The sequence below is a fragment of the Citrus sinensis genome, chromosome 5, assembly GCF_022201045.2.
Source record: "Citrus sinensis cultivar Valencia sweet orange chromosome 5, DVS_A1.0, whole genome shotgun sequence".
Lineage (NCBI taxonomy): Eukaryota > Viridiplantae > Streptophyta > Magnoliopsida > Sapindales > Rutaceae > Citrus > Citrus sinensis.
Genome location: NC_068560.1, coordinates 27,768,687 through 27,788,925, shown reverse-complemented (window position 1 = coordinate 27,788,925; position 20,239 = coordinate 27,768,687). Strand labels below are relative to the sequence as shown.

General features: G+C 32.8%; 3 protein-coding genes across 7 annotated transcripts in view; all 3 read left to right on the top strand.

Moving 5' to 3' along the window:
- The window catches only part of LOC127902150 (disease resistance protein RGA2-like), a 52,002-nt gene extending 40,418 nt beyond the window's left edge, over nucleotides 1-11,584 (top strand). Inside the window, exon 2 of the mRNA XM_052440846.1 lies at nucleotides 11,443-11,584. The gene's annotated coding sequence lies outside the window, so the exon portion shown is untranslated. The remainder of the gene's footprint in view (nucleotides 1-11,442) is intronic.
- On the top strand, nucleotides 8,410-11,301 carry LOC127902410 (putative disease resistance protein RGA3). Its single transcript, XM_052441318.1, has one exon. The coding sequence runs from the start codon at nucleotides 8,410-8,412 to the stop codon at nucleotides 11,299-11,301; it is 2,892 nt and encodes a 963-aa protein (XP_052297278.1).
- A 3,364-nt stretch (nucleotides 11,585-14,948) lies between the features above and the next one.
- On the top strand, nucleotides 14,949-18,873 carry LOC112496143 (uncharacterized). 5 transcript variants are annotated; one of them, XR_008055158.1, is made up of 3 exons: nucleotides 14,949-15,254; nucleotides 15,755-15,810; nucleotides 16,418-17,243. XR_008055158.1 is itself a non-coding variant. In XM_052442498.1 (3 exons), the coding sequence occupies exon 3, from the start codon at nucleotides 16,234-16,236 to the stop codon at nucleotides 17,293-17,295; it is 1,062 nt and encodes a 353-aa protein (XP_052298458.1). In that variant the 5' UTR covers nucleotides 14,974-15,254; nucleotides 15,758-15,810; nucleotides 16,215-16,233; the 3' UTR covers nucleotides 17,296-18,873. The 5 variants fall into 5 exon arrangements, 4 of the variants coding, with proteins under 4 accessions (XP_052298458.1, XP_052298455.1, XP_052298457.1 ...); XM_052442498.1 differs by having other exon boundaries at nucleotides 14,974-15,254; nucleotides 15,758-15,810; nucleotides 16,215-18,873; XM_052442495.1 differs by having other exon boundaries at nucleotides 14,974-15,254; nucleotides 16,215-18,873.
- Nucleotides 18,874-20,239: the final 1,366 nt, after the last annotated feature.

Here is a 20,239-nt window from a genome sequence, read left to right as displayed (position 1 = left end):
TTTGGTTAGTTAATTAGTTTTTCCTATTGCTCTGTACTCTTCATGTTCTGATGTTCAATTACAAATTCATGAAACCACTGATTTGCTGGTTTCCTGTGTGGTTGATAATTTCACATGTCTAACTGATTGGTGGGCATGCATGCATATGCTACCGAGATTTTAAGGCGATATTTCTTAGCAGAGGAATTACGTACATGAGGGCAGTGCGGAGCAGGAATTGGTTTATTTTCATTTGTGCTTGTATTCTAGAGGGTTATTGTGAGGAGACCGGTGGTGTTCTTTATATATATACACTTGTTGGGGGAAAGCAATATTTTCAGGCGTATCAGAGCAGGAATTGAGATAGCCGCATGCATGCATTGTGAATTTTAATCTGTATTCGTTTTTTGTTTTGTTCTTTTTTCTCTTTCAAATTCTTTTTGAGTCTTTGCAAAAATTGCCATCCCTTGAATATCTCTATATTTACAGACTGGAAAGTGCGAAAAGGGTGGACAATGAATGTTTGGGAACAGAGAGAGTGATGCTGATGATTCCATTGGCTCTTCAGCCTTTCCCAAATTGAAAGAGCTCATATTTGCAATGTACTGGAAGAGTGGGATTACGAGACTGCAGTAAAGGGAGAAATCATGCCACATATTAGTGAAATGTGGACAAGGTATATATCTGTTAAAAGCACTGCCCCCTCACCTTTCTTGAGAAGACAAACACTGGAAATTTTGAATATTAGTGACTTTTCTCTCCTAGAAGAATGTTAAAGAAAGGAGACAGGAGAGAACTGGCCCAAAATATGCCACACTCCCACTCTCCCTGCATCAACACTGTGGTAATTTATTTATCCTGCCCCCTTTTACTTTGTTGTTATATATTTTTAATCCAATTGAGAAATCGAAAAAACTAATATTTGTTGGCAATCCCTATCTTACATGCATGTAAGATACATCCCCCTCACATAAACAGTGCATGTGTGAGACCCACACACTGTTCATGTGAGGGAGATGTATCTTACATGCATGTAACATATTTGTTTGGCCATTTATGCAGGCCACAAGTACAAGTTTATGCATTGAATGTTACTACTGTACAAGTACTAGATCATGATGAGGCCTAAGCATTGTAGGAGCCTAAGCTTTGTTATTGATTGCTGGACGTGTTGAATGAAAAAAGGGTAAAAAAAAAAAGAGGAAAAAAATGTATATATTGCATTGGATAGCTAGTCTGATATATTTATGTGGTGACAGAGACAGACACTGGTGCGCTTTACTGGGAACTCTAGTTAACTCTCTATTTCCTAATGATGGATTTTTAATGTTTAGAGCTAGAATTACAAAAGGAAAAGATTTCAACATTTTGGTTTAATCTTTGTTCGACCATTTTGGTTAACAGAGGATCAAGCTTTTACCTTAATTAACTCCAAAGAGAACCACGCCGAGTGGCTCCATATCAGGACCTGGGTAGGTCTGGTTATTTCTGCTACGGTGCTTTTGGTGAGCTAACTCAGAAATTGAGTAAATTGTGGACCAAATTTTATGTTATGTTAATGTCAGGAGTATGCAACTTTTTAATTTGTAATATCTCGAGTACTGATTAAATATCTAATTCCTGCAGCTTTATACACAAGTACGTTGATTAATTTTGCTACAAGATAGGTATCTACGACATCATCTACTATATATACATGATGGTCATAAGTGGGTTAATTCCTCTGATTTCTGCACTGGATGGAACCTTCCATTTTTGGCAAACTAATTCTCACTTGGAATGTCTAATTTCAAGCCAAGAACAGTATGTTTCTAGCCGGTGAAGTGTCTTGTGATATGGAAGACAGGAAGGGGCATGCAGTACTGAGATGTAATTCTCACTTTCTCATTGCTCGCTCCTAATCTTCAATTATAGATAATCATCAGTCCATTGTGTGGATGATTATTTTTGTAATGCGTCCAACTGAGACTGATTTATTGAGAACATTCAATTACTGAGATTTTTAAAGCGATATCTTTGAGCAGAGGAATTACGTTTCGGTAAGGGCATAGCAGAGCTGTAATTCAATTGAAATTAAGGGGTGACTCAAGACATTGGCAGGGGCAAGATTGGAGATGCCCTATTTTAGAAGAGCATTACAAGAAGGATACAGAGCCTTCAGGAATGCTAATGGGAAATAAACATGAGCAACTGGTAACTTCTTCTGCTGCTCCGTTTTACTCGTTTGTTATTTTGTAATCCAACTAAAGAGTAAAATTTTTTTTACTTAATTAGTTTAACCATTTTGTAGGCACAAGCACATGAGTATACATTGAATGTTGGTCTTGATTACTTTATAGATTAATATGAACAAGCTAAGTGTCTGTGGGTACAAAACATGGATCCATTGAATATAGCGCTGTAGATTTTTTCTTTTTTTCTTTTTCCTAATTCCGGGCCCATTTCTGAATACTTGATAATTATTTGGATATAATGTTACAGATATTCAAGGCATGTCAAGAAATTTATTCGGAGCTAGTTGGTGAGAAAGGCTGCTTCAAAGATCGAATGTTTGAATGCTAAAGGTGTGAAGATTGGTAACATCACGTTACTTACATGTATACAAATAGATAACCCTCTGAAGTTATTAAATCATGAATTTAAAGATTAGATATCTAATTACTTTACCTTTTAAAGTAGAAATTATTAATTACTTGATAAGTATGTTAAGTCTGCCACAGATTACTTATATATGATACCATCTGCTGTGATGGAAATGAGGGTGTTAATTTCTCTTATTTCTGCACTGGAAGCGATTTTTTATTTTGAGCATACTGATAGTTTCTTCTGATGTATAAATTCAAGCCAAGATTGTCTTGCGGAATGAAAAACGTAGGGGAAGAGAAAGAGTCCTGAGATGAAAGCGATCAGAAGAATCGAATTGGTTAGTTAATTACATTTTCCCATTGCTTTCCGCTCTTCATTTTTTGATAAATTTCAAAGTAGTGCAGGTATTTTTGGTAATTTCCATATTTTAAAACTAACATCTTTTATGATTGGCTGTTACAAATTCAGCTTTCTTGGAGGTTCCAAGATATAAGCTTCTGTGATGACACAGGGCAAGGAAGCTGACGTGACAGGGTATCATAAGGGGCATCACAAATTGGCTTTGCCATTTGTCACGTGGAGCATATGATTCCAATCAGGTGCTTTCTTGAACAGCAAGAAAGCAGAGTTCTAAAAGAAGCTTGAAAGGCTTGTGCGACTCGAAGTAGACCTGGATGAGGAATAGTGTGAGAGCTCTCGTAACCCCTAGCAAAGAGAGTTTCCTCGTAAATTCCTAGGTCGATTAATAAAGCATGCACATAGCTAAGGCCTAAAGTGTCTGTCTCCTTGGATGTAGGCACTAGGCTTAGAGAAGCTAAACCATGTGAAATAATAGTGTTAATTATTTCTCCTCTTTTGTGTGTTCTTGACTTGTTAGCTCTGTGCGTTATTCTTCGTTAGTGTTCTTCGGCCATGTTAATAAACTATAACATCTATGCATGAATTAAATTCTTCCACTAAGAAAAAGTTTGACCCATGTTTCTCTATCCTCATAACAAAGAGTGTAAAAACATTAAGTGTCGCACTATCACGAGCAATCTGAGTGGAGGCTTTAAGTCGTTCCATTGTTGTAAGACCACTTATCTTTTTCAATTCTTCACTCAATCCTACTTGTTTTTCATTGATTTCTAGTCCCATAGCTCAACTCATGACATTAGAAGAGTCTTTCATTTGTGCAATAATAAGAGTTGTTAGCTCTTTAAGTTTTCCAAACTCTTTTGAATCTTCATTTCTTCTCCTTCTTCTCGATGGGCTTTCAATATTTTTAGATGCTTCCATGAAGCAAGTGAGAATGACACACAATGATCAACCTCATCTCTCACATTCTCAACATTCAAATTCTGTCCTTGAGCTTCCTGTCCTCTCAAGTTCCTCCGCCACATCTGCAAGAGCTTCTGCATTTTGTCTGGTTGCATGGTCTTTACCATAAATCATACATAGGTCCTCAAAATGTGGGAATGCTTTATTCTTGAAGTTTGTTGCCTCTTTATGACTTTATAACAATAGATAAAACAGTAGAAAACAATAATAATAAACATCAGAACCAGCAAGTATAACAGAGCAACCAATGAGTAAAAAGTAAAAAAGAGCAAGTAAAACAATAATAGCAAAAGCAACCAGTAAGTAAAATAGTAGTGATCAGTAAGTATAATAGCAGTTTAATTATAGACTTGCAATATTAAGCAAGCTTAATTGTATTCAATTAAGTAAAATAGCTGTAAAAACAACAAGAACCACAAGTAAAACAGTAAAAACAATAGTAACTAGCAAGCAAAAGAGCAAGTATAATAGCGGCAAACAGCAAAAATAACAAAAAAGGCAAAAAAAAGTACTAACTAGCAAGTATAACCGTAAAGACATCAAGTAAAACAACAAAAAAGCAAATAAAACAATAACATCTCACATACCAGAATATAAGCATCCCACACAACTTTCTCTGCAGTTATAATTTTCTTTTTTGGATCCCAACCAAAGCCACTGCAATCCAGTCCAGATAACATCTCATGTATAGTTCAAAATTGCATTTTTAAAGTCTTTATACAGATTCAATGTGGTGTTTTGCTTTCGAAGTAATCTTAAGAGCCCTTAAGTAGCGTCTTTTAAAGTTATTGTCTGCATAAAATTTCTCATCATGATACAAGTCTTAAAACGATTCCACGAGCTTAATATCTTCTTCTAAGGTCCAAAATCTTGATTTTGGAGGCTATGATGCCATTTACCTATTAAAACAAAACTAAACAATAAAAATATAGTCAATTAGGTGTAAAACAATAGCAAACAAAATTTTTAATTTACACAACCAGGGCATTAAGTAACCAACTTATTCACATGCATAGACATATAAAACTCAATGCATATACATAAAAAATTGCACCAACATCAGACAAATTATACTCAGATTAAATTACAGGTGGTAATAAAATAAATCCTACACGTCACATTCAAAATAATATTGTCAATATAGTTTCAAAAGTCTCAATAGATACTAAAATACAACAAAATTTCAGAAAAATAAAAATAAGTATTACATCCATTTTCCATGTCATCTATCTTGTTCTCCACTAATTATAAATCTGTTGAGCAAAGTTTGCCTTCCATACATTCCACTCTTCCGAAGTTTCGATACTCGATATTGTTGCTCTCTACACTTTATTAATTGTCTAATAATGTTCAATTACATCAAAGTCATTATACCAAAATTACTGTGCGGGTCGATCCTTTTTTTTTTTTTTAAAGAAAATATGGCGTGTCAAACTGATTTGCTGGGCTTAGGCTTGTAGTTATTGAGATTTTTAAAACAATATTTTTTAAGCGGGGGAATTACCTAAGGGCAGTGCATAGCTTCTTAATTCGAGTCTAAAACAATTACTCCATAAGACTATTAGTTAATTAATTGCCACTAAATACTTACATCTATTATATCATCTACAATTATGGTCATAAGTGTGTTCCTTTTTCTCTTCATTTCCTGATGTATCAATTACAAAGTCATCAAACCAATGTGTATCTTTTAATGAGTATCTTCCAGGTTCGAAAATTATTGTTGGTTGGTTTTGTCCAAAAGAAAAATATTAATTTGAACTGCAGGCCACTCCCAGGAATCTTCATGCAATATTGCAGTACCTATAACTTATTATTGTGCTTTGTCAAAAAGAAAAACAAGTGTTCACATGTTGCAATTGTAAGGTAATTTCGCAATAAAGTGTTCACATGTTCAACCCGTCGTTCACCTATCAACACTTTTATTACAACTTGATTTTTTTAAAAAAATTTATATTAAATTTCGAAATGATTAGAAATAGAAGAATATGTAAATATCCAGCTCTAGATGGATCAATTAATACATAATAAGAAATAATTAATAATAATTTTTTATTTATTATTGTTGCAAAACTAATAGTAAAGATTATTTGATTTTTCACACATCACAGTCAAAAGTTGTTTAATGCAATTGTAATTTCAGTAAGTCATCTGCAACCAGTTAATGACGGTTGAAAAGAATCTTGTTACCAAAGTCGATCCAAGGAGATAGTTATCAAATTTTTACACATGGCATGGCACGCTCCTAATAAAATTATTTGTCACGTCATGAACTGTTACCCGTACATTGTATAACAACTTGTTCAATTGTCGAAAAGAGACAAGTTGTTACCATATATTATTATACAACAACTTGTTCAATTATTGGAAGATAGATTATGGTTACGTTGGAGTTGATTTATAATGGAGTATGAATTTCAACCACACACACGAAGTGATAAATAATAAAAAATTAATTAAATAAATAAAAAATTATCTTATAAAGTAAATAGGTTTTTTATTTTCTAAAAATAAAAAAACATCATTTTTATATTCTCCACTTTTCTTCTGTTGAAAAATTAGAACAAATCATTCTCTATTAGAATTAAATACTATTTAAAAAAAGCTATCCAAACAAATTTTAGATTGCTTCATTATTAAAGAACAAAAAAACCACCAAAACAAAAGCAACACCAAAGGCACGTTAAGATTCTAATATTATTACGTAATAAAATATAAAATATTTTTACATTCACAAACTTTTTTTTTTTAATTTTAGTGAATTTACTTCTCTCCAAGAGAATAGTTGAATATTTAAAATAATATCATAGATTACGTTATATTTGTTTAACTGACCGAGTTTATCGCAGCTATGTCCAAAGCCACGCGCTAAAGATATCTTACTTTGGAAAGCAAATAAAATTGCTAAAAATTCGACACTAACAAATAAATATATTCAAATTGATTAATTAAATAAATCGATTATGCATGGAGAGTTAATGATCAAATTGTTTAGTCTAATTGCGCTTTCCCATTGCTAATAATTTCCGAATAACGTGTTGCTCTATCCTTTTTTTTTAAAAAAAAAATATGTCATGTCAAACTGGTTTGTTGGGCTTTTAGTTATTAAGAATTTTTAAAACAATATTATTTTTTGAACAGGGGAGTTACCCAAGGGCAGAGCAGAGCGTTTGAATTCGAGTCTAAAAGCCCAACAAATCAGTTTCATATACCGCGTGAATGTTATTATCTGCTGACACGATAATATATATTATGTAACAACTTGTTTAAATTGTTGAAAAGAGAGATAATATATTATACCTATACAACAACTTTTGTCAAGTTCATATACCGTATTATATATATATTGTATATGAATTATAAAATACTTATGGGCTGCAATGAGAATGAGGAATGAAAAATTAGAATAAGTTGTTTATTTGAACTGTAAGAATTGTAATGAGAATGAGTTGAAATCCCATTGATGTGTTTATTTTATCTTAGAATCGAGGAATTATAATAAGCTTAATTATTTCAAGTTACTAAAATGCCCTTAGTTAATTATAATAATGACTATTATTATTGTAAAATGATTAATAATAATATTATTATTAAAAGTAATATCATTAATAATTTATCAAAAAAACCCTTTGTTAATTATTGTCATTTGATGATGATAATTAAAATAATTAATGCATAAATAAATAATGGTTATAATTAATAAATTGATAACAATGACAACAACAATAATAATAAAATTATTGTTGGTTTTGTCCAAAAGAAAAATATTAATTTGAACTGCCGGCTACTTCCAGGAATCTTCATGCAATCAAGTGTTCACACGTTGCAATTGTAAGTTATTATTATTGTAATAACTTAATTAAGATAAAAATATCATACTCTGGAAAGCAAACAAAAATTACTAAAAATTTGACATTAATAAATATATATATCCAAATTGATTAATTAAATGAATAGATTATGCATAGATTGTGTGATCGATTAGAGGATAACTGGAATGGTGCAAGAGAGACTAGAGAGTTAATAATCAAATTGTTTAGCTTAATTAAGCTTTCTCATTGCACTCTACTCTAAATTGATCATTTTATACATAATGAGAAATAAATGATGATGAATTGTTATCTATTTTTGTTGAAAAACAAGTTGAAATGAAATATTTGATTTTTCACACTTCACAAGCAAAGTTAGAGATCATAGAAAACTTAGTCAGTTTCATATACCGCGTGAATCGCCGATGTAGGACCTAACAATTTATTATTTCCTGTCCACAACTGTACGTCATTTTCACTCTTTGCTGGTATTAAAAACAAAAAAAAAGTAATAATAATAACAGTAGCTTCTTTCACAAGGGGCTGAAATGAAATATTTCTAAATTAGAATTTTGCTTGCAGTACTATAAGAAGTGAAAGAATACGGCAACATTTTCACCACATTATCGGCTCCTTCATTTCTTTCAGCATTAGCTACTTACTTTTGCAACAATTCACCATCAATTTCTTCTCTCTCTCTTTTTTCTTTTTCACCATGGTTGATGCGATCCTTTCCCCTATCTTGGAGCAGCTGATTTCAATGGCTGTTGAAGAGGCGAAGGAACAAGTGAGGCTGGTAACGGGCGTCGAAAAGGAAGTGGAGAAGCTGACCAGCAATTTCCGATCCATTCGAGCTGTGCTGAATGATGCAGAGAAAAGGGAAGTAAAGGAGGAAACTGTCAGACTCTGGCTCGATCGACTCAGATGCACATGTTACGACATGGAAGATTTGTTAGGTGAGTGGAGCACTGCAAGACTCAAACTGCAAATCGATGGAGTGGATGATCATGAGAATGATGCTCTCGTTCCTAAGAAGAAGGTATGTTCCTTCTTTTCTCCTGCCTCTTGCTTTGGCTGCAAACAACTTGTCTTACGTCGTGACATTGCTCTCAAGATAAAAGACATCAATGAAACTCTTGATGATATTGCCAAACAGAAAGACCAGTTTGGTTTTGCTGTGAATGTTACCAACAGTAATGAGAGAGCGGATCAACGAGTACCAGCTATCTCCTCAATTGATGAGTCAGAGATATTTGGTAGAGCAAAAGAGAAGAAGGAACTCGTTAATAGGTTGTTATGTGAAAGTAGTAAAGAACAGAAAGGCCCCTGCATCATCTCACTTGTTGGGATGGGGGGCATAGGCAAAACAACTCTTGCTCAATTTGCCTACAACAACGATGATGTTAAAAATTATTTTGATAAAAGAATATGGGTCTGTGTGTCAGATCCTTTTGATGAGTTCAGAATCGCTAGAGCAATCATAGAGGCTCTGAAGCCAGGTTCCGCCAAAGACCTTGTAGAGTTTAATTCTCTCATGCAACACATTCAAGAATGTGTTGAAGGGAAGAAATTTTTTCTTGTCTTAGACGACGTGTGGAACGAAGATTACTATAAGTGGGAACCATTCTACAAATGTTTTAAGAATGGTCTCCATGGTAGTAAAATTTTGATTACCACGCGTAAGGAAATAGTTGCCCGTTGTATGAGATCAACTCATGTTATCTCTGTCAATGTATTGTCTGAAATGGAATGCTGGTCGGTGTTTCAGTCGTTGGCATTTTTCGATAGGTCCAAGGAGGAATGTGAAAAAATAGAAATTATTGGTCGACAAATTGTAAGAAAGTGCAAGGGCTTACCTTTAGCTGCAAAGACGATTGCTAATCTCCTGCAATCTAGAAACACTGAAAAAGAATGGCAAAATATCTTAGAGAGTGAGATATGGGAACTAGAAGAGGTTGAGAGAGGCCTTTTGGCCCCTCTATTGTTGAGTTACAATGAATTGCCCTCTAAGGTCAAACAATGTTTCACTTACTGTGCCATCTTTCCAAAAGACTATAAAATTTGGAAAGAAGAGTTAATTGAACTATGGATGGCACAAGGCTATCTTAGTGAGAAAGGAGCCAAAGAGATGGAGGACATTGGTGAAGAGTATTTCAACATCTTAGCTAGCCGTTCATTCTTTCAGGATTTTGACAAAGATGATGATGGTGAAATCTCTACTTGCAAAATGCACGATATCGTGCACGACTTTGCCCAATATTTATGTAGTAATGAATGTTTAACAGTAGAAGTTCATAGTGGTGAAGAGTTAGCTATTAACTCTTTCGGGGAGAAAAAAATCCTTCATTTACTGTTAACTCTACATAGGGGGGCTTCGGTTCCGATCTCCATTTGGGGTAATGTTAAAGGATTGCGAGGATTGCGTAGCCTCTTAGTTGAAAGTGATGACTATTCGTGGTTTAGTGAAGTCCTACCTCAATTATTTGATAAATTAACTTGTTTAAGGGCATTAAAATTAGAGGTGCGTCAACGGTGGTTGTGTAAGAATTTCATCAAGAAAATTCCAACAAATATAGAAAAATTGCTACATTTGAAATACCTTAGTTTGTGCGGTCAAAGGGAGATAGAAAAATTACCCGAGACGTTGTGTGAGTTGTATAATTTAGAACGTTTAAACATTACTTCTTGCAATCATCTTAGAGAATTACCTCAAGGGATTGGGAAGTTAAGAAAACTGATGTATTTAGACAATGATGACACTTGGTTTTTAAGATACTTACCAGTAGGGATTGGGGAATTAATCAATCTTCGGAGAGTGACAAAGTTTGTTGTGGGTGGAGGGTATGACAGAGCACGTAGCCTTGGGTCTCTTAAAAAGCTTAACCTCCTTCGAGAATGTAGTATACGTGGGCTGGGTGGTGTGTCAGATGCGGGGGAGGCTAGAAGGGCTGAACTTGAGAAAAAGAAAAATCTCGTTGAGTTGGGACTTCATTTTGATCGTTTAAGAGATGGAGATGAAGAACAAGCTAGGAGGAGGGAGAGTGAACGGCTTCTTGAAGCATTGGGACCACCTCCTAATTTAAAGGAATTAGTGATAGATGAATACAGAGGCAGGAGGAATGTTGTTCCCAGAAATTGGGTCATGTCTTTAACCAATTTAAGGGCTTTACTTCTCAAAAATTGCAGAAATTGCGAGCATTTGCCTCCTTTGGGAAAATTGCCATCCCTTGAATCTCTTTATATTGAAGGAATGCAAAGCGTGAAAAGAGTGGGTAATGAATTTCTGGGAGTAGAAAGTGATACGGATGGCTCCTCAATTATTGCCTTTCCCAAATTGAAACATCTCAAATTTTATGATATGGAAGAACTGGAAGAGTGGGATTTCGGGACTGCAATAAAGGGAGAAATCATAATCATGCCACGTCTTTCTTTCTTGGAAATTAGTGGTTGCTGTAAATTAAAAGCATTGCCGGATCTCCTTCTTCAGAAGACAACGCTCCAGAAATTGTTGATTGGGCGGTGTCCTATTTTAGAAGAACGTTGCAGAAAGGAGACAGGAGAGGACTGGCCTAACATACGCCACATTCCCGAACTCTACATCGACTGAAAGCGCGCGGCTGCAATTAGTCAATTACAATCATCATTACCCACCGCGACGGGTAATTTCTTTCTAGATCTCCTGCATGCATTGCGTGCTCACTCTATTTTAATTAAAATTAATTAGTAGTTATTTTTTAATCCATTTTAGAAACGAATGGTGAACAGAGGAGGGGATTCAGTAGGGATATATATATGTAATGGTGCTAATAACTCTGGTTAGTAATTATAATTTGTATATGCTTTCCTTCTCGTTTGCTCTCTACTCTTCTTCATTAGTTTAACAATGTCCATTAAAATTAGATATAATTGTGTAACTGATTCATTTGTTTTGTGTAACTAATATGTATTTGTATATGTAACTTTTATAAATTTTATTCTATATGTTTAATTTTATGAATGAAGTGAACTTATATTACAATTGGATTTGATTTTACTTTGAATTTTCTATTAAATATCAAATACAAAAAATACGTATTTTTTTAGTTAACAAAAAAAAAAAAACTCAATTATTTTCTCATGTTTGATTTCTAGTACTTATAACCAAACAATAAATTATTATTAGTCCTTAAAAAAAAAGAAAGGCAAAAATATCTTGACACTTCTATAAGTGGGGAAATTATGCACATTTTTAGAGAAGTAAAGAACTTGTTTTAACCAGGAATAGAATCAATTATTGACAAAACGAGGAGGAAAGAAACTAAACCGTTATTTGGAATCACTACAAAATTGGGCTTTTTTGACAGAAGAATTTTTGTCACAGACCATGTTACTGACATAATTTTATTCTATCAAAAAAGTCCTTGTAAGAATATAGTGACAGAAAAGGAAACAATTACATTTGCTCAAATTGAATCTAAAGCAGCCATGCTCAATACTAAAATCTCAACAGCTCACATAATCAGCAACAATGCTTGAACCTGAAGGCATAACCAAAATCTTAGCAAGTTGAATCCGCAGGCATGACAGAAAATTGCATCAATATTAGCATAATATGAAGTAGCAGAATATGCGCTAATTTGAAAAATTAGCATCGAAACAGTCTCAATCATTTGTTTTATTCTTTATCAAAAACTGCATCTTGGAAAAAAAATTGAAAAATATTATCAGGCTTATACTACTGTTAAAGAAAAAAAAAATCTATTGAAGATAACACATGGCATTATAACAAACACTTGGTGTACAAATTTAAATTGGTACTTAAATTTTAACATTCATCAAATCTTGTAAAAATTGCAATCGAGACTAATTAAACAATCACAATAAGAAATATGTCACAGAGAATCTCGTAAATACAGTCAATATCGAAGAAAATTACGCAAACAAGCCAATATTATTATTATTATTCATATACCATAATTTTTAATAAAAGTAAACAAAGAACAAAGTAAAGTAATGTCACATGAGAAACCAATGACGAAAGGCAATCAAGAGGAAAAAGACAAACCTTGAGATGAAATTAGGCCGTGAGCGATCTGGACCTTTGCTGAAATTATACAAAAAAAAAAAAAAAAATTATTGTTTTAACATTATTTCAGAGAAAAGAATCTGGAGAGAAAAATAAATATCCCATTTGAATCTCAGTTGTTTCATTTTTGGAGATGATTGCCCAGGCAAGTGATAAAAGCAAACGGCTTATTGTGAGGACTGGTGAGGTTAACATTTGTGTGTGTGTGTGTGTGTGAGAGAGAGAGAGAGAGAGAGGCAAAGAGGAATGCGAAATGCGAGAAAGAGAAGGCGAGAGGCGTGAGATTCGTTCCAAGCTTTCGATTTCAGAATGTTTTTGTGTTAATTTTATATCAGCGGTACATAAAATAAAAAGGGAATTGAAGAGAGGAATTTTGAATAATTTTAATTTGGCTCACTTTTTGGCCGCCCATTTTTCCACCATGGTACCTCATATTGTATCATCGATTTTCTTTAATTTATACTTTAATTATCATCGATTTTCTTCCACAAATGATATGAGAATGTCGGGTGAAACATGCGAACATTTTATTGCGAGACCGCCTTACGATTGCAGCATAATGATAACTTACAGGTACTGCAGTTCAAATACTTTTTCTTTTGGACAAAACCCACCCACCAAGAACTTTTTTCATTTAGTGCAACTTTGTAGTTTTCTTAGAACCGCCAATATCTTCTAATTATTGTTATAAAAATCGCAGTTGCGTGCCCAATTAACAAATCAGTGACCTCAGTTAGACATATTAAAAAAAAAATCACACAGTGGTTTGATGACTTTGTAATTGATACATCAGGAAATGAAGAGAAAAAGGAACACCCTTATGACCATCATTGCAGAAAATATAACATATGAGCTGCTAAGGGGTTTGGAAGCTGTAGGCACAGAACTGGCAAAATTTGACATGACTCGATTACCCGATACGAACACAACACGAATAAATGGGTATGAGTCGTCAAATTTAACACGAATATTAAATGGGTTTGGTCCAGGTTGACACGATTTTTTTCCGTGTCGGGTTAGGGTTAAAGTTTTTGACCCATTTAACCGATCAATGACCCGATTATATTTTTTATTTTAAAATAATTTGTAGGTTCTTATTATCAAAACTCAAATATTAAAGATGATTCTCTTTTTTATTTTTATTTTTTGAAAAGATGAATAAAAACACAGTATTTTATTTATAAAATTTTATGTACATTTAGAGCTTCAATAATGTAAATGTGTAAAATATTAGTGCACAAGTATATTTTATAATATCGATATATGATATTATTTACATATATAATTAAAATTTCAATAGTGTAAATGTGTAATATTTTGGTAGATATGTACATTTTATAATATCGATAAATTTTGTATGTATTTATGTATGTATAACAGTGTGTAAATGTTTGATATAAATTTTGATTAATATAGATATTAAGTGGGTTATTGGGTAACCCGATTATTTTTTCGTGTCGGGTTTGGGTTGACCTAAATTTAACACGACACGAACACGACCCGATAACCTGTTTTGCTAGCTCTAGCTATAGCCTTTAGTTGGCTTAGGGAGATATAGTTTGTAATTATGGTTTAAAAGCAATAGTTTAATGAAAAATTTATCACAATTTTATTATTTTTGTTAAAATTATTACTTAAAAGTAATGTCCATCGAATGTTATCAATTCTTATTTTAATAATTATATCTATTTAATTTCACAACTTTGTAGCTTAAAAATACCAACAATAAAATTCAAAACGAAGCCTAAATCTAGAAGGTGCAAATGCTGCTGAAATTCTCAAACTTTGGATGGTAGCTTAATTTGGTTTGATTATCTTATGCTGATCTAATATAATGAGCTATTATATAAATATAAGACAGCATTTGGCAGGAATCGAACAGCTGCTACTTACTACATTGTAATGGGATTCAATTAATTATGGATGCATGAGATTAAGGGTCTATTTTGTAGTCAGATATGGTTTTTAAGTTATTACTCACTACAAGAAAAAACAGAATACTTGACATTTTTTGTTTGATAATTTTTAAGAAATATCAAATATATATGACATTTTGTGAAAAATTGAGTAATTGTGAAATATAAATGACAATTTATTTAAACGTCAAATACTTATGACGTTTTACCAAATAAGTGGCAAATATATTATATATTTATTGAATAATTACCATTTACGTTTTCCTTTTATTGACTTAAGAAAAAAAAAAACGCACATGTTGTGAACCTGTAATTGATACGGTATTAAGTCCAGATGCCCATCTTGCCCGTCTTCCAAGAATTTCAGCTTGCTTTAGCCTAGTGAGCTTGTTTCATTCACATATCACATCTGGACTGCCTTGTTTCTTTTAAGAAAATTCAAACTCGTATTTCTTTTCAATAATCACCTCGCATTTTTTATCAATCACTCAATTTCGAATTTCATCTCCATCCTCTCTCGAAGAAGAACGCACAAAGAATTTCAGCTTGCTTTTGCCTCATTTGCTTCTTGAATTTCAAGTATTGTTTCCTTTAATTTTGATTATTTTTTTCTACTTCTCTCTTTCTGGTTTGATAATTTAGGGTTATAGTTGAATTATTTGTATTTTAAAACAATCTAGGGTTGATTTAATTGATTCCAAGTGTCGTATCTGCTCTGCTATTTGAATGCACATTACTTGTTTGATGAAATGTCTCTTTAAAAGATTATTTTTGTTTTTAACAAGCATCTTATTGAGGTGTTTCTCGTAATATATTAACGTAATGCACTTAGCTTCAATTTGGTCTGTTTAATACATTTTAACAAAGGAAACTTACAGAACTGCAACAATTCTCAAATTGCTTGCAAATTAGAAGTAATGTTATTGATTTTTATTAATTAATGAGATTTTAATTTATTGAGTCTGTAAACTCACCTAAGAAGTGATTATTGCTTCAATTTAGTCTGTTGCATACATTTTCATTCTCATTATAAATGACAGTCATCTCTCATTTTTTCATCGATCACTCAACCTATAAAGAAGAACCCATGAAGAAGTTCAGCTTGCTTCAGCTTCATTCGCTTCTTGAATTTCAGGTATTTTTTCTTTTAATTTTGATTTTTTTAATTTTCTCTTTCCAGTTTGATAATTTTAGTGTTATACTTGAATTAATTGTATTTTTAATTGATACTAAGTCTTATATTTGTTCTCGTTCAACAAACAAAGAACGCACAAATAATTTTCACTTTCATTCTCAATTTTGAAAGAATCAATATATTTTATTTATAACATCTGTTAGATTCTTGACAAACAATCATAGAGATACAGTAGTAGAAACTATATTAGACACACTCTAGTTGCTTAATTAGTAAAATTGTGATCTCATTGCCTTATTTTTTGGGGTTAATTATATAATTTTATCAGTTGTTCTTGTGGTTGCAAACAATATCATTTTTTAATATTAATAAAACTAAATGAATATTATGTGATGCATTTGCAGGAAAATTAGTAGTTTAAATATGGATAAATCTTGGATGTTGATGAATAGAACGTCTATAGAATATGAAAGCGGGGTAAATGAGTTTCTCAAGTTTGCAATACTTCATGCTAGTAATCCTGAACTTTTAAGATGTCCATGCCAAGCATGTGGTAATTTGGTCTTTCATGTACCTACTGAGATAAGAAATCATCTTTATTGGAAAGGTATTGACCAAAGCTATCAGACATGGACTTGGCATGGAGAAGGAGCTTCTAGTAGACGACCATCAAATGTAAAAGCTTCATTTAATGGCAGTCAACAAGATGATGAAGCTGTTGATACAGTAGAAATAGTTAATGATGCATTTGACACTTGTAATGGTGACCCCAAGTCTTTCGAAACTCCACTTAAAGATGCTGAAAAATCTTTGTTTCCTGACTGTGTGAAATTCACTAAGTTATCTGCCTTAATAAGGCTTTACAACATTAAAGGAAGAAATGGATGGTCAGACAAAAGTTTTTCAGATTTACTAAGTTGTTTATCAGATATGCTTCCTGATAAAAATGAAATACCTTTATCCGTATATGAAGCAAAGAAGATTATGGTTGCATTAGGCTTAGAATATGAAAAAATACATGCATGTCCCAACGATTGCATCCTATATAGAAAAGAATATAAGGATTTATCTGCATGTCCCACTTGTGGAATGTCAAGATGGAAGAGTCCCAAGAAAAGTAAGGGAATTCCTGCTAAAATCTTATGGTATTTTCCTCCTATACCAAGGTTTAAAAGGATGTTTCAATCTCCTCGAACCGCAAAAGACTTAATTTGGCATGCCAATGAAAGGGTGATTGATGGCAAACTACGTCACCCAGCTGACTCATCGTCATGGAGGCTAGTGGACAAAAAATGGCCAGATTTCGCTGCAGAAGAAAGAAATCTTCGGCTGGCTATTTCTGCAGATGGGATAAATCCCCATAAAAACTTTCGCAGTTCGTATAGTTGTTGGCCAATTGTTATGATTACTTATAATCTTCCTCCTTGGTTATGCATGAAAAGAAAATTCATGATGTTGACTATGCTAATATCTGGTCCACGATAGCCCGGTAACGATATTGATGTCTATTTGTCACCACTGATTGATGACTTGAAAACTTTGTGGGAAGTTGGTGTCCAAATTTATGATGCATAGAAACAAGAATTATTCACTCTACGAGCTGTCTTGTTGTGGACAATTAGTAATTTTCCTGCTTATGGGAACTTGTCTGGATGCTCAGTTAAAGGATATTTTGCATGTCCTATATGTGGGGAAGATACACAGTCCTGTAGACTTAAGAATGGGAAGAAAAATGTGTACATGCGCCATAGGCGATATCTCCCAGAATCTCACTTGTTTCGAGATTTAACAAAGGCTTTTGATGGTAAACCAGAAAGAGACTTTCCTTCTAAGCCGTTAAGTGGTGAAGAAACATTAAGAAAGGTTGAAGGGATTCAAAACTCATAGGGGAAGAAAACTAGAAAGCGTAAAAAATTAGATTTTGATGAAAAAATTTACTGGAAAAAGAAATCAATATTTTTTTCTCTCGAGTATTGGAAACATTTGCATGTTCGCCATATGTTAGATGTAATGCACATTGAAAAAAATGTGTGTGAAAGTATATATGGTACATTATTGAACATTCCAGGAAAAGCAAAAGATGGACTTAATTCTCGGTTGGACCTTGCTGATTTCAATATTAGGAAAGAATTAGAACCTGTTGTTGAAGGGAATCATACTTATTTACCTGCTGCATGTTATTCCTTGACTAGAGTGGAAAAAGTAATGTTTTGCGAAACATTATTTAATCTGAAGGTTCCTCAAGGATACTGTTCAAACTTTAAAAATCTTGTATCAATGAGTGATTTAAAGCTTATTGGGTTGAAATCTCATGATTGTCATGCTTTGATGCAACAACTCCTACCACTGGCTATTCGAGGAATTTTGCCAGAACCTGTTACATATGCCATCACTAGACTTTGCTTTTTCTTCAATGATCTTTGTAACAATTTAACTTGGTAACACAATTCCTTTGATAATACTTTAAAAAGGTTTCAAGCTAATCTTTTTGCATATTTTGGGTTTACTTAACACAATTCCTTTCACATATTAAAAAAAAGATTTATTAATATAGTTATTGTATGAGTAATGTTAGATATCCCAACAAATAAGTTTTAATTTGAGTCTCAACTAACGTGGCATTCATTTAGTAATTTTACTATTTATAAAATCCACCATTCAATAGACGAATGACACACAATATTGGGACTTAAATTGGGACTCAAACTGTAGGATCCCCATCATTATTAATAGTGAAACTGTAGGATCCCCATCATTATTAATAGTGCTATATATGTGAACAAAGTTAGGATTTTTTTTTTTTGTCACACTGAGTTGGGATCAAATTAATGTAACGATTCATCATAAATTGTAGTGCAAGTTAAATTGTTACCAATTTAATTATCTCACTGTCGTTAATTTCATTGCATAAGGCAACTATTTCATCTAGTTGGATTCATAATAAAAGCTCTCAGTTAATTCAATCAAAATTTGTCAATGCCTTACTGGTAACCATGACTTACTTTTTTAGCCTCTTCCTTAAACAATAACAGTAGTATATGGCAGTAATTTTGGTTTCTTGATGTGTAGGGCTATGTGGGAGTGTAGGTGGTGTTGGTGGGGGTGGCATAATTGTTCCTGTACTTAATTTGATTATTGGATTTGATCCAAAATCATCTGTAGCACTATCAAAATGTACGTGAAACAAACCCCTCTTTTACGGATACAATCTTGGTTGTTCAAGACAATCATATGCTTACTCTCATAGTCGTTTTAACACTCATGCCTGAGCAGGTATGATCACTGGTACTGCGGTTGCTACTGTTGTCTACCATCTAAGGCAAAGGCATCCCACACTTGATATGCCCGTTATCGACTATGACCTTGCACTTTTGTTTCAACCCATGTTGGTTCTGGGGATCAGTATTGGAGTTGCTTTTAATGTGATTTTAAGCATAGGAACACATTTTCCTTTTGTATGTACAACGCTGCTATGAAAAACTTTTGGACCGATGGTGGAATGCTAACTACAGGCTCAATGTATAGTTTTAGAAACAACTTATTTTAGATTTATACTTAAGACATTTGATACATTTATACTTAAGACATTTGATACATTTATACATACAATGGAAGTTCATTTTAATATGAATTCAGGTTTCCTATGCTTTATTATGGTGTTTGAAGTTAGTTGAAAAATTTTGAATTTTATCAAGTTTCAATGTTATAATATATATTATGTGCAGCCCAAGACAAGGAATTATAATATTTGATATTTTTATCAAGTCATTTGCATTTGACCATTTTGAATAATGTCACATGTATATGACTATTATTAAGTGTCGTACACATTTGACAATCTTATATTGTGAAAAATATTTGATTATTATTAATTGACAAAAATAAATGGCAATTTTACTAATGTCAAATAAGCATATTTGACACAGGAATATTTGGCACTTTTTAATTGTCAAATATTCCTTTATTTGATAGTTTTTAAATATCAATTATTCTCTTTTTTCTTATAGTGTTTGACACATGCACGATCATGTGAAAAAGCATTATGTCAAAGAAATTCAGTTTTATAGTAGTGGGAATGGCTTAATCTTCAGCGTAATACATAATGTTGGAATATTTATCGGTGGCCATTTATTTCTTTCCATATTAATTTTGTTGGATTAGAAAGCAACTAATCAATTGCGGGTGATGTGAAATGCCAACTAGAGTTGTGATTTAATGAAAATCATATGTATCGAAAAAAATGAAAAGAGGTCATAAACTAGAACAAAAATATAATTATATTCAAGTAAACTTAATAGAGAAATCCTAAGTTCGTGCACGAGAGTTGAACTCTATGAATTTTAATCTCAATAATTCGATGCATACAAAATATATATACGAGTTTTTAAGTGACGTATGAGTACTAAAAGAGTTAAGTAATAAGTAAATA

Bases quoted from the DNA above. Each gene is read 5' to 3' on its own strand.
- LOC127902410 (XM_052441318.1), top strand. From the start codon at position 8,410: ATGGTTGATGCGATCCTTTCCCCTATCTTGGAGCAGCTGATTTCAATG.
- LOC112496143 (XM_052442498.1), top strand. From the start codon at position 16,234: ATGGATAAATCTTGGATGTTGATGAATAGAACGTCTATAGAATATGAA.